The sequence below is a fragment of the Schistocerca cancellata genome, chromosome 5 (genome assembly GCF_023864275.1).
Source record: "Schistocerca cancellata isolate TAMUIC-IGC-003103 chromosome 5, iqSchCanc2.1, whole genome shotgun sequence".
NCBI lineage: Eukaryota > Metazoa > Arthropoda > Insecta > Orthoptera > Acrididae > Schistocerca > Schistocerca cancellata.
This window is the reverse complement of record NC_064630.1, coordinates 119,332,486-119,348,005: the sequence shown is the minus strand read 5'-3', so window position 1 is coordinate 119,348,005 and position 15,520 is coordinate 119,332,486. Positions and strand designations below refer to the sequence as shown.

General features: G+C 40.6%; 1 protein-coding gene across 2 annotated transcripts in view; it reads left to right on the top strand.

Annotated features, from left to right (window-relative positions):
- Positions 1-15,520, top strand: part of LOC126187922 (PMS1 protein homolog 1-like) — a 119,116-nt gene that overhangs the window by 67,658 nt on the left and 35,938 nt on the right. For both annotated transcript variants that reach the window (XM_049929283.1, XM_049929284.1), the window contains exons 7-9: positions 4,026-4,991; positions 8,521-8,659; positions 8,742-9,051. In XM_049929283.1, coding sequence (XP_049785240.1) covers positions 4,026-4,991; positions 8,521-8,659; positions 8,742-9,051 — 1,415 coding nt within the window. The remainder of the gene's footprint in view (positions 1-4,025; positions 4,992-8,520; positions 8,660-8,741; positions 9,052-15,520) is intronic.

The following is a 15,520-nucleotide window of genomic DNA, read 5'->3' as shown; positions in this document are numbered from 1 at the left end:
GCTATCCACTACTTTGTGTCTTTCCCCTGCCCGGAAAAATGGGCAGTTCCAGTTTTGCAGAGAAGGGGTGTCCATCACATAGGAATTCCAAACTGTATCAGGATCCACTGCAAGTACTATGACAGTGAGGCAGGAGGTGAGAAAACTTGGATTTCATAGTCGAGCGGCTGCTCATAAGCCACACATCATGCCGGTAAATGCCAAACGATGCCTCGCTTGGTGTAATAAGCGTAGACATTGGACGACTGAACAGTGGAAAGTGGAGTGATGAATCACGGTACACAATGTGGCGATCCGATGGCAGGGTGTGGGTATGGTGTGAACGCCTGGTGAATGTCGTGCCAGCGTGTGTAGCGCCAACAGTAAAATTTGGAGGCGCTGGTGTTATGGTGTGGTCATGGTTTTCATGGAGGGGGCTTGCACCCCTTGTTGTTTTGCATGGCATTATCACAGCACAGGCCTACAGTAATGTTTAAGCGCCTTCTTGCTTCTCGCTGTCGAAGAGCAATTCGGGGATGGTGATTGCATCTTTCAACACGATCAGCACCTCTTCATAATGCACGACCTGTCGCAGAGTGGTTCCACAACAATAACAACCCTGTAATAGACTGGCCTGCACAGAGTCCTGACCTGAATCCTATAGAACACTACTGGGATGTTTTGGAACGCAGACGTCATGCCAGGGCTCGCTGTCCGACATTGGTACCTCTCCTCAGTGCAGCACTCCGTGAAGAATGGGCTGCCATTCCCAAAGAAACCTTCCAGTACCTGATTGAACATACGCCTGCGAGAGTGAAAGCTGTCATCAAGGCTAAGGGTGGGCCATTACCATATTGAATTCCAGCTTTACTGAGGGAGGGCACCACGAACTTGTAAGTCATTTTCAGCCAGGTGTCCGGATACTTTTGATCACATCGTGTATGTTTAATAAAAGTTGTTATATTTTTTGGAAAGTATAAATGTGCTCCAATAGGCACCTTGTTATTATGTATGAAAACTATTGAAATCAGTATTATGTTAATGCTACGGAGATAAAGATTAACTCTTGTGTGAAAATAAAATCTCTCCTTTTTTTATAACTAATCTCAATAGCTATAAGTGTTGAAAAAGTAAAATTCTTCATCTTTTTTTTTTTTTTTTTTTTTTTTTTTTTACTTCCAGTACTCACAGTTACACAGTCTTAAAGAGTGCACCACTATTACCTTAAAAATAATGCTTGCCTTCATGGCTAGAAATTTCAAATCTAAAATAAAAATGTAATTGTCATTGCTCACACTTGAACTCTTTCAGCTGTACATAAGACACATGCACTGATTAGCATTACATCAAGCTTCTATCTTCTCAACAGGTCTGGCAGTAATGGTAACTAAAGTAAACCTTTAATTGGCTAATATATATGGCTCCAAGTCAGTTATGTTATATAACCAAATCCTTTTCTGGACTGAGTTTAGTCCAGCCTGTACATGTTAGGATATGGTGAGCTCTCAATCATGTATGGTCCATGGTACACTAGGAGAAACTTTTTAACTTCTGCAGTGGCCTTTCTCGGCTTCATATTTCATTTGCACCATTGTTAATAATTGCAGGAATGGAAAATTCAATCCTCCCCACTGATGTTAGTAGGCTTTTCTCCAAAAGTCAGTTCACTTGGGCAAAACTCTGCTATTCGTGTCGTGAATTATCCACAATTTCGTAAATTTTACACTTATGGTGACAGGTCCTTCAGAGCCGGTTCAGTTCCTTCATGACACTTTCACTTGGGTTACCTTGAGAAAAATCTGGCAAAATGCAAACTTATTTAATCTGCTTTCTTTCAAGTGGAACAAACTTCAGCCAGATGTCTGATAGATGTCAAACCCATATACATAAAATAATCCCCTTCTAGTTTACCTACTAACACAGTTGTTGTAGCCCTCCCAATGGGATAAAATCCTATGTATTTTTAGCAAATGTCCAATACAATAAAAATATAAGAACACCCACCACTGGAAACAGACAATGCGTCAAAGAGATCTACAGCAGTAACCTATCTGGGTCCCAGGTAGGCATGACCCATTGCAAATCCATTTGAATAGGTACAGATGCAGCCCTGACTTGCAGACAGTGATCACAGGTGGCAACCCTCTTCTATACTCTTTATGTTGTAAGTTATTGAATATCCCTGCCTCTTGTAGTTTTCTGATTCATTTCCACACCCTATACTGTGGTGGACATAGTGAGAATGTCAACATGTTATTCTATACCAGAGAAGGAAAGTTGCTACTACCATATGGCGGAGACGCTGAGTCGCGATAGGCGCAATAAAAAGATTCACACAATCTTTTTATTGTGCCTATCGTGACTCAGCATCTCCGCTATATGGTGAGTAGCAACTTTCCTTCTCTGGTATTGTTACATTCCATCTTGGATTTTCCATTGTTTGATCAGCATGTTATTCTGAAGAGACAGTTTCCATTCTTCCCTACACATCACTTTACCAAAAATGATATGTTACACCACTAAATGCAATAGAAGAATGGCACGAGGACACAATCGTGAGCTGTTCCTACACTGACAGCAACCGCATCACAGTACTTTTGCGAGGAGAGTTGGTGCATTAATCTGTGTTTTGTGTTTTGGCTGTTTGTTCACCCTTTATAGATTGAAGAGCCAAAGAAACTTGTACACCTGCCTAATATTGTGTAGGGCCCCCGAAAGCATGCAGAAGTGCCGCATCATGATGTCGCATGGACGCGGCTAATGTCTGAAGTAGTGCTGGAGGGAATTGACACCAGGGATCCTGCAGGGCTGTCCATAAAGCTGTAACAGTATGAGGCGGTGGAGATCTCTTCTGAACAGCATGTTGCGAGGCATCTGAGATATGCTCCATAATGTTCACGTGTGGGGAGTTTGGTGGCCAGAGGAGGTGTTTAAACTCAGAAGAGTGTTCCTGGAGCCACTCTGTAGCAATTCTGGACGTGTGGGGTGTCGCATTGTCCTGCTGGAATTGCCCAAGTCCGTCGGAATGCACAATTGATGCATGTGATCAGACAGAATGCTTGCATATGTGTTACCTGTCAGAGTTGTGTCTAGATGTATTAGGGGTCCCATATCACTCCAACTGCACAAGCCCCGCACCATTAGAGAGCCCCCATCAGCTTGAACAGTCCCCTGATGACATGCAGGGTCCATGGATTCATGAGGTCATCTCAATACGTGTACACATCCATCCGCTTGATGCAATTTGAAATGAGACTCGTCCTACCAGGCAACCTGTTTCCAGTCATCAACAATCCAATGTCGGTGTTGATCGGACCAGGTGAGATATAAAGCTTTGTTGTCGTGCAGTCATCCAGGGTACACAAGTGGGCCTTCAACTCTGAAATCTCATATTAATGATGTTTTGTTGAATGGTTCACACGCTGATGCTTGTTGATGACCCGGCATTGAAATCTGCAGCAATTTGCGGAAAGTTTACACTTCTGCCATGTTGAGCAATTCTTTTCAGTTATTGTTGGTCCCATACTTATAGGATCTTTTTCAGCCGCAGCAATGTTTTACCGGGTTCCTGATATTCACGGTACACTTGATAAATGGTCGCACGGGAAAATCCCCAGAAAATCCCCACTTCATCACTACCTCGTTGATACTGTGTCCCATCACTCGTGCGTTGACTATAACATCACGTTCAAACTCACTTGATAACCTGCCATTGTAACAGCAGTAACTGATCTGACAACTGCCCCTCACACTTGTTGTCTTATGGAGGCGCTGCGGACCGCAACACCGTATTCTGCCTGTTTACATCTCTCTGTACTTGAATATGCATACCTATACCAGTTTCTTTGGTGCTTCAGTGGTGTATATATAGTCTTTTTGTGTAATCTAAACATATTAGTGAAAGTAAGTGTGATATTGAAAGTTAGAGCAAAATGTAAATAATTAAATTATTTAGAGAAAATAAAAGTATTTTATTTTTTGTGTAAGTTCAAACTCTGACTATATCATAAATGATTAGTGTATTAATGCATGGTTGTCCTTTGCAGAACACAATCCTGTCATCTATTGAAGAAATGCTTATTGAGTATTATGGACTTCAGAACGAAGAAGAGGACACAGAAAATTGTAAGCAACCCGTGTCCAAAATTAACAGGAAGCTTAAACCTCAGTCCACTGTTGAAGAGGATAGGCCAATTAAACGCTCAAAATTGATCGCTGAGTGTCCTAGTACATTAGAATCCTCACAAAACCCGAGTATAAGTACCACTGCACTTCCTACACAATCAAAGAATCTCCAAATTGGAAATGAAAATATTGTAGATCATGGTGCACATTCTAAGAAGTCAGAGAATCCGCAAAATGCAAAAGGAAATATTGTAGATTGCAATGGAGACAGGACAGTGCTTGAAAGTTTGGCACGTGTGTGCCAAGAGTCTGCAATGACTGAGTTTTTGAATAGTGCTGAGAATAAAGAAACAGAGCACTGTGATGTTTTGCAAGGAATAAAAGACAGTACTTTCCATGATGGAGATAATGAACTGAAAACTGGTGAATCAAGATACAATTTTCTGCACAGCTCACTAGATTTGCCAAAGAACTCTACAGTCACCAATGGAGAGGTACTAACTACTCAGTTGGAGAGAGAAACTGGGCAAATAAATTCTGTTGGTCCCGAACAGAGAGGTGACATGCAAATTAGTAAGTCTAAAGACAGTGTTGGACATGAAACAGTAACAGATATGACAGAACATACTAAAATACATAATGATACTTCTCTCAGAATTGAAAGCAGTCTTTTCAACATGCTTGATGATATAGAGGATGTATTTTTTGGGTTTGATACACCTGAGCAAGATGCTAGTCAGATGGAAAGGGAGAGAGCAAAACAGGCATTAGAAGCAGCAAAATCTGTAGAAACTGCAAAAATGGGCAAATCTGCTAATTTGGAAGATTTGAACAAGGAACAGTGGAGCAAAGGCTCAATTAAAACAAAAAATGGCTGTACAGTTGAGGTATGCACAGCATATTTTTGTGTGTTTAATCACTTTCGTTATTAGTTTACATGTGTATTATTATACAATGGTTTGTGGTTATTAACACTTTTGAATCTAATTTTTGTATTTTGTCAACATTGTCAGTTACTGCCATGTTGTCAGCTAACAAAAATCAATGGGTAGCATATTAGTATTATGGTTATTGGTTCTGTCTGTACAACATAATTACGGCTGTTGAGGGCAGGGTGGCAACAAAACCTGGAAAGTCATGAATTCTCAGCAAATTTTGGAAGATTCAGGGATTATGAATGACTTTTGAATTAAAGAAATCTACTGAGTCATTTTGTTAAAAGTCATTCTGAGATTCTATTTCAGAATTAATCAGTTATGGGATTAGGCAAGGAAAGGTGAAGAAGTGCATTGTTTGTTGTTCAGTTGTTCTACCTCTCGCAGGCTTGGTGTCATAGGGAATCTTTGTTGTTGTCTGTGCATTCTGTAGCTACAGGTCCATTTCTTCCACTGCATTGACATTTCCTCATTGATCCATTTATCAATGGTCCATCACTTACAGTATACAAAACTTAATAATTTGCAATAAATCGTGTTATGAGTTTCTTCTTTTCCGAGTATTTCCTTTCCTAGCCACAATTTTGTCTTAAAAATGCATCTGTATTTATTTCTGCTGCCTAACAATGATTTACATATGCATTCCTGAAAGTTCTAGATCTCCATTTTATGTTATGTTACATTGATTGAGAGATTTGTGAACAGTTGCTCTTCCATTGATTTTCAACCCAGTCTAGATTTATTGCTTGGTGGCTGACATCACTGCACTCCCAGCTGATTGGGCTGAGGCAATACAGAAATGTCCATAGTGTATAAATGAGTTTCTTCATGTAACAGCAAGAGCTTATTTGTAATAGAACTGTTTCGTTTCTTTGTCTTGGTTTCATATCATAGGATTTTTAGAGTTTTTATCCCAATATGAGGTACATCACTGGTGCGTTTCTTTCTTCCCGTAATTTTAAAGGGTATGCCGAAACAGAGAAGTGGTGCAAAACCTGCTTCATGTCATGTACCTGATTGCAATCATCCTTCAGGCCACATCTTACTTGCAGAGACTGGATATTAAAAGTCTACAGAACATAAAGGCAAACAATTCTTTGTTCTAATCAAGTGTTGGATGACACTTTTTCTGGTAACATGCTTGTTCACTTCATTCACATACACAACCATTACTCTTCGTAGAAAATTATAAATTTTCTTGCTCAAACAGTCCACGGGTGTACTGCCGGTCCAAAGTGTCCAACGGGCACAATATTTTGGCAATCAGACACGTTGCCATCGTCAGGTGCGCTGATGAACTGAGCTCCTGAGGGCGGGCAGCTGTAATAAATCCCCTCCCCTCATGAGGTGTTCTCTCCGCGGTCCGCGTCAGCGGTAACTGAGACGCTGGCATCTGTGGTGGCATTGGTGTAATTGCCTCGTCCGCCCTAGTTGCCCATTCTTTTCCCTTGCTGAGTGTCTTTTTAATTAGACTCAGTGCTGGTTCCCATGCCCTGCTGAGGTTGTAGCCGCAATCTCGGTTGATGAGTCTGCCCATGGTACGAATTTCATTAGCCTCTCTAATGATGCTGTCCCAGTATTTAGATGTCTGTGCCAAGACCCTAGTATGTTGGTAGTCCAATTCGTGATTTTCGGACAAACAGTGCTCTGTGACCGCTGACTTGTTGGGGTACCCAAGTCGGGTGTGCGTCTGATGTTCTCAGCAACGATCTTCGATGGTGCACACTGTCTGTCCAATATAAGTCTTCCCACATTGACACGGAATCTGGTATATGCCGGCCTTCCACAAACCGAGATCGTTTTTGACACTTCCCAATAATGCTCGTGTTTTATTTGGTGGGCAAAAGACAGTTCCTACTCAGTGTTTCCTCAATATTCATCCTATCTTCCCCCATAGTGCTCCAGTATATGGTATATAGGCACTGGCTATCTCTTTCTCTGTGACTTTTTCAATCTCCACACGCTGTGCTGTAGTGGTGAGTCGGAGAGCGCGTCTGATCTGCCATTCCGGGTACTCTGTTACGCCAATGGTACAACCTTGTATACTTCTTATCATAACATCTCAGTTTTTGACAGGACAGTGCAGGAATTACTTGACTGTGTATTGAATTATTTTGGAGCTAGTAAACTCCTTTGCAATCCAGACAAAACTCAACAGCATTCATTAGATTCACCTGAGGATATAGAAATTAAAAATGTCATACTTCCAAGAATTCATACTGACTCAAAAACTGATTGAAAAGCTGTTTCATAATTTCTGTAAAAAGATCTCAGGGCCTTCATCATATTAGTGATCACTTCCATATCACATAAATCAGGCTCCTCTAATTATATGTCTTAGTCCTGTGGGAACTAGTGCCTCATTAACATTGTACAAGATAGAAGAAGCTATTGACATTTTAAAAAAGAGAAAATTATTCAATTGCCTGTCACACAGGCCATATTATAACACAAAAGTGTTCTATGGCATGCATCATATGTACTTAAATTTTTAAGGTATTAGCTGTACTCAGTGATATTTATAATGAAGTCATTTTCATTTAAGTAATCAGTGTTGAATACAATTCTTTATTCTTGTGTGACCTCATTCCCACTTTACACCAAACTCGCTATTATGTGGTCACTGGAACTGTCTCTTTGTATGGATCATTCTTAAGGCAAATACTACTCTCCGAGTATATCTACTACATTATATTCCTTGGCAAGGAAGCTTAGAACTTAAATATTTCTTTTCATCATTATTATTATTATTATTATTATTATTATTATTATTATTTGAAGAAAAAAAAACTGCAGGAAAACTGGAAAAGACGATGTCTGTTGTACAACAACTGTGACAGACCTATGTTGATACATCATGTGGAGCAACTGATAGCAGTACAGAAAGTTTTGATGTATATTTTCATGGCCAACACAGCTAACTTGGATGTGAAATTTTTTGTATTAACCTATCTTACCAAGATGATGATGTACTGTATTTTTACATCTATTTGAAAACACTATGTCCTTCTGGAACTAGGAATCACTAAATGTCATTCACTAAAAGCAGCTTATGGTGTAATGTGAATTTCTTTAAGTAGATGGAAATAATCTTGCAAAATAATAAAATGAAAATAATTTAAATAGCAAATGCCTACACCACTGAATATCTGTATTGATTCTTGAGTTCACTGTCTGTAACAGATGTTTCATCTGCCAGAAGTAAAGGACTTGCACACACATTCTTGAAAGGCTGTTGTGCTGAAGTTCACATATTCTACTAAGTTTGGTAACAAAAAAGCATTTGACACTGTTCTTTGTATTATTTGCATCTACATATCAGTGTTGTTATTTTGTTGATGGTGAGTTTCCTACACAGGTATGTATTAAGCCTGGTAACCCATCCGTCTTTTGGTGTGAGATATTGGTCGTTTTTTCAGTTGTGATAGTGTTTGAACCTTAAATTTTTGTATATTTTGAGCCTTTATTATGTTTTCTTTAGGGTGCTAAACTCTTACTGCCAAAAGTGAACAAGAGTAAAAAGGATTTTTTTGATCTGTCCTTGCACAGTGTCAGCAGTCAAATGGGCTGTAAAGAGCAGAGTGCATTCACAAAATTTTCAAGACATATGCGTCCAAAACGTATGTACTTGTTGTCTTATGCATGTGTCCCCCTTAATGTGTATTTCAGAACTTAATTACATTTTTTATATAAATTTTGTAGTTCTTGAAGAAAACCCTGGTGTTGCATTCACAAAAGTTGCTAGCCTTCTGGTTGAGCACTGGAAACAACTGACAGATGAAGAGAAGTCTAAATATGAAGAAATAGCACGAGAGGAGGAAGAGAGGAAGCACAATGTTCCCACTAGGAAAAGTATTGAAAAAATATGTTCTCCAAGTGTAGCAGAAATGCTGAATACCACACCAAAGAGGAAACCTCCATTGGATGATCTCCATAGTGTAGATGGCTGTGTGCCTTGTTCTATGACAGAAATTAATCAAAAAATGGAAGAAATAGCATTAAAGCACAAAAGGTAAACCTGCGTGTACTATTGTTTTAATAACCTGTTAAATGTACTGTGCATGAAATTTCAGTGATCAGATGGTAGTTATTTGTAACAATGTTAATAACATCAATGAAATAGTGCTACCTGTAATAAAATTTTCTTACATTACTGTGTCAATCCACACTATCAGCGATGTTTTGGTAGCATATTCTACATTCCAGTACTTTAGCAACGTTTGGATGAGAGAATAAGCTTCCTGAAATGTTGTGGACTGATGCAGTTAGTAACTTGTGCATATTTTATTGCACTGACACGCCACGGAAGCCTTCACTCTTGCATGTGGTCCCTAATGGCATTTGTGGTAGAATTTTCTGTTCAAATCTCTTTTTCAGAATATAGGCTTGTGTTAGTTTTGTATGAAATCCACACTCTTAAGCCATGAAATGCTGGTTTTCACCTTAAATCTTAATAATATTTCCGGAATAAAACCTTTACAGATATTGATAATGTATATTGGCTGTTGGATGACTATATTAAGCTTCCTGCAAACCGCTTTCGCCCTGTAGGTTGCTTACTCTTGTTACAAAGGCCTCCCTCTTCCAGAGGCTGCTTACAAACACCAGAAAGGCATTGCGTGTTGTGGACATGATACTATGTACGAACAGTCTGTTGATGAACTGTTCATTACGGCCACAAGCAGGGGCACCAGTCATGCTTGCGAGCAGCTTGCACCTCAGGAAACTGGTGGCGCTGCTATCGAATACCATCCGCATGTCACATGATCACAGTCATACCTCCACCTGCTGGATACTTAAGGTGGAGCGCAACTTCCAGCAGTAGCATTCAACTTCTAGCTCAGTTCTGGGCCAGGAGTCAACTACACCTCTTACCTCTTCAATTGGAACTCACTGAGACCAGCTTGGATGCTCCATTCTAAACTGCACTGTCTCCACACTGCTTAAAGGTATACCACACCATGTGGTCCTCCTGGACGCTGTTCTTATAGCCACTTGGAATGAGGCTTCCCTCAGAATTGTTGTAACACCAGTAGAATTTATTTTTGTTGCTTTCAGTTGATAACAAGTGATCTCTCAGTTCTTATCCGAACTTAACTTTATTGTGAACTTGTGCTGTTAATAAAGTGTTCTTAAGTTCAACCTTGGTATCATGATTCATCAATGAGCATCACCCGAAAGAGTTTCAACCGTGTCAGTGGAGGATTAAATAATTTTCGTAGAGGATAAAAACGGGACTTAACAGTGATAACGAGGATAAAGATATGTTTTCTGCCATGCTCTCTTGCCATTTTAGGAGACATTGCTTTATTACCCAGGTTGGATACTTTACCTGTATGACGACGTCCCACTATGTATACATTTTTGCACGTTGTGTACTTGAATACCATGTTGTTTGTTGCTATTTCTATTGTGTTTCTGGAGTCACTACCATGGCGAAACAGTGTCAACAGGGACACTTTGTGAGAGATGGCTGGTATTCCTTGCCCATGGGTCAGGGCTGATCCAGCCTCAGACTTTGCACCAGTACCTCCTGTGGCTTCACTGACTTTTCATCTCGTCCACCACTTAACCGCCTCCCATCTCCAGCCTTGCCCGACACTGTTCTGTCCATTGCAGCTGTGGTCAGCCCTTCCGAGGTTGGCATCATCTGGATATCCATTGGTGATGAGGTTTGAGTCCGCTTTTGTTGAAGCTCCTGGGATCATCAGCTGTTGTTGTCCTGTCTGGCCTCCATGTCCCCTCATTTCAGCTGTGCCAGTGCTGCCATGTGCATTGTTCTGACTTGTTCCTGATGTCGACTACAGACTTTCTATGACAGATTTTGTATTAGATAAGGACTTTTATTTCTCATATAGTTGATGTTGTGACTCTGTTTCACCACGCTGCAGATGCACAGTAGTAATCTAACCAGGAAAAATATGAAACTGCAACGAATCTCTTAGTATTAAGTCCAATTCTTCGATGTTGTTGTTGTTGTTGTTGCCTTCAGTCCTGAGACTGGTTTGATGCAGCTCTCCATGCTACTCTATCCTGTGCAAGCTTCTTCAACTCCCAGTACCTACTGCAACCTACATCCTTCTGAATCTGCTTAGTGTATTCATCTCTTGGTCTCCCTCTACGATTTTTACCCTCCACACTGCCCTCCAATACTAAACTGGTGATCCCTTGATGCCTCAGAACATGTCCAACCAACCGATCCCTTCTTCTAGTCAAGTTGTGCCACAAACTTCTCTTCTCCCCAATCCTATTCAATACTTCCTCATTAGTTATGTGATCTACCCATCTAATCTTCAGCATTCTTCTGTAGCACCACATTTCGAAAGCTTCTATTCTCTTGTTGTCCAAACTATTTATCGTCCATGTTTCACTTCCGTACATGGCTATACTCCATACAAATACTTTCAGAAACGACTTCCTGACACTTAAATCTATACTCGATGTTAACAAATTTCTCTTCTTCAGAAACACTTTCCTTGCCATTGCCAGTCTACATTTTATATCCTCTCTATTTCGACCATCATCAGTTATTTTGCTCCCCAAATAGCAAAACTCCTTTGCTACTTTAAGTGTCTCATTTCTTAATCTAATTCCCTCAGCATCACCCGACTTAATTAAACTACATTCCATTATCCTTGTTTTGCTTTTGTTGATGTTCATCTTATATCCTCCTTTCAAGACACTATCCATTCCGTTCAACTGTTCTTCCAAGTCCTTTGCTGTCTCTGACAGAATTACAATGTCATCGGCGAACTTCAAAGTTTTTATTTCTTCTCCATGGATTTTAATACCTACTCCGAATTTTTCTTTTGTTTCCTTCAGTGCTTGCTCAATATAGAGATTGAATAACATGGGGGAGAGGCTACAACCCTGTCTCACTCCCTTCCCAACCACTGCTTCCCTTTGATGTCCTCGACTCATAACTGCCATCTGGTTTCTGTACAAATTGTAAATAGCCTTTCGCTCCCTGTATTTTACCCCTGCCACCTTCAGAATTTGAAAGCGAGTATTCCAGTCAACATTGTCAAAAGCTTTCTCTAAGTCTACAAATGCTAGAAACGTAGGTTTGCCTTTCTTCGATAGCAAACCCTTTTCACTAACAAGAAGTAAAACCAGGAATATGTTACTGAGCAAGAAGTTTATGGTCCTAGTTTTGTTCCTTGGCTCCACTACAGTAAAACCAAATGCTGTACTCCGATAGTCGATCCCAGCACTGGATGTCAACACGCACCATTGCTTCTGCCCAAAGCTGCCATGGTTTACTTCCTCTCGAGGGCCCCTGCTTCTGGGTACTGCTCTTCTGCACCCAGCAGCAGTAAACTTTCGGCCTTTCTGGTCTCCTTCCATTCAGTTGTTTCTGTGCTCCTGTGTCCATTGCAGCAAAGACCTTTCTGCCACTGTGGTCTCCCTTCTGCTTTTGCCATTTCTGTTGTTCCTAGTGGCATCTCACTGCCTTCTACGCTACTCCTACATCACTGCACTTCTCATGTGGGCCTCACATGCTCCTTATGCACACTTTCACATTTCTGCCCCCCCCCCTCCCCCTTGTTCTAACAGCAAGTAATGCTATCTTGCTGTCCACAGGTTCATCAGCACACACTGACACTGCACCTGACGTCAGCACCACCATGCTGTCACCACATTGGTCAAGCCACAGGGTTCCCAGAACCTCCAAGACCTCCACCTTTGCTGCCACTCCATATTCGCCAGCGCCGTACCGTCTCACACTGGCACATTGTTGAATCAACCTCTTGCAACAGCATTTAACTGCTCGCTCAGTTCCGGGCCAGGAGCTGGCTACACCTCATATGTCATCAATCAGAACTCGTCGAGATCAGCCCAGACACTCTGTTCTACACTGCACCGTATCTGTACTGCTTCACAGTATGCCACACTGCACATCCACCTGGACACCATTCCTATAGCCACTTGGCATGAGACTTCCCTCAGAAATAGTATAACGCCAGCGGACTTTGTTCCTGTTACTTTCTAGTGGTCATGAATGATCTTTCAGTTGTTATCTGAGCTTAACTTCATTGAGAACTTTTGCTGTGAATAAAGTATTTTTATATTTAGCCTGAGAATCACCATTCATACAATTTGCATCATCCAAACTGGTCTTAACAATGGTGAAAAATGATTTAACACATGTGCCATCTGTTGGCTATACCGCGACTCCATTCCCCAAAATTGGATCTCAAGATGGGTTAAATAGTGAGCTGTACTGATAATGAACTGAATGCTATGATGAATGCCGTTATAGCATTTGACGTACTCATCAGGTGAAAAATGTTATATCTTCTACTGAATTGTGTTAAGTGTAGTGTCCTACATTGAACTTAAGATTTTCTCACTAAAGTTAGATTTGATAAAAATTTTATCAGTATGTTACTACATAATACTGTAAAATAAACCATCAGCTTTCTAGCTTGTGTTGGAATCAACCTTAATGAGGGTTAGTATATGTGCTGTGTCATTGCTGCTGTTTATGTGGTACCAATCTTTTGCACACATTCCTCATGATCTTTTCTCTTATTGGATAATATCATTAGGGAAGAGGGCAACAAATGACTACCACTTCAACGCTTTTGCTAAAGGTGCATTGAATGTATTAGTATATTGGGTGGACGTACTTTTCAGTCATGCTCCAAATGTGCCTTAAATTTACTTCAGTTGAGGCTGTACTTGGCTCTTCAGAATGATCTTAATCTTCAATATAATTTTCTTTGAGTCTCATTCATTGAACCAATAAAAGGGTGTGGCCATGGAAATGCAATGAGAGCACATAGAACACACTTGCTACAGTTTTACCGGCGTTCGTGTTCTTGATTATGGATGCAGTGTATACAGATCACCAAAGCTCTCTTTCTTGAAAGTTATAGATACAATTCATCATGCAGGTTTTATGTTGCACAAGGCAGTGTTTAAATGCCAGATCTTAAATTAGCCTTCTGTGGTAACAATTCATAACTTATCAAGCATAAAGTGTATTGTTAGTTATACTATTACTAGCACTCAGTTTAATTTGTCTCCCACCAATAGAATGAACTTCCAGAACAAAACCATAGGGAAAAACACCATTACAGCTCTATGAAGCTAGTGGTGACTGGTGTGGTTTTAATGGTAGTCCTCAACCAAGGTTGGGGTTATTTATAATACGGGTTGTGCAGGAGACTCACACTTGTTTTATATTTGTTGGAGCACTGCTGAATGTTCACAAACCTTTGTGAGTATGACACCACCAAGAAGAATGCAGATGACTGAAATAAGCTTTATATAACAGATTAGGTACAGGACAATACATAAATGATAGGGATTGCAGAATTCTTCAAGATCTCGGTTGTGGATAATTGAGTATGGTGTGCAGCCCTCATATGCTATGAACAGAGCCTCGTAATATAACAGAGGACCTGGATATTTTCATCTGGGGAATCTTTGTTGATACACAATCACAGTGGACACATTGAAGGGGGACTTATCTGAAAATCCCACATTTTGCTGCCTACCCTTGCAGTGATGGTGTTGATAAATCCATCGCAATCTGTGGGTTTTGTGGTGTCTGTACAATGAATCAAATGCAGTGGCAACCATGCTACAGTCCAGCTCACAGCAGATGGGTTCAAACCATTGCTGCTTGGTCTTTGAGTGACTTTCATGGGTGATGTTGTACAGTCTTTTGTGGACAAGATGGCTGTCGTCCAGACTTGCGATCACGTTTGTGTAGGCCAGTTGTCAGTTATTGCTGTGTATGACCTTTTCAGTTGACTAGTTCCATGCGTGCATGACTGTCATACCGTGCCCTATTTGTGCCGAAATTATGTGTCATTTCCCAGGGCCTGGTCTATCTGCCCCTTTTGAACTCGCATCTTGACCTTATTGCCCCTTTTATAGTCCCATTTCACTGAGGTCTGCTGAGTATCAGGACATGTGGGAATGTAACATGTAACGAATGTACCATTAAAAGGAAAAAAGCACACACATGTTCACACAAGTATGCACATCTCACACACACGTTGGCTATCTCTGACCATTCAGGTCAGAGCAGCCAGAGATAGTGGCATGTGTGAATGTGAGGTGTGCTTGCTTGTTTGAATGTGTGTGTGTGTGTGTGTGTGTGTGTGTGTGTGTGTGTGTGTTTTCATTTCTGAAGAAGACATTGGCCAAAAGCTTACATGTAACTGTCTTTGTGTCATGCTTGTCTGCAACTCAACGTGTCATCTTTAGGGTGAGTAGCAATCAATTCTTTACATAACATTGTTGATGTTCCAACCTGGACTTTCCATTGTTCGAATGTACTCTTAATACATCTGTACCATACTTTGTGACTGCAGAGTATCTAACAAAGTTCCTATTTCCAAAATGTACCACAGAAAATGTCAGTAGGTCAAAAGCACTTAAGACATATCTTAATGGTACATTCTTTATGTGGAACTTCCGTGACTCAGACAGCCGATGTGGGAGGACTTACAAGTTGCATAGGC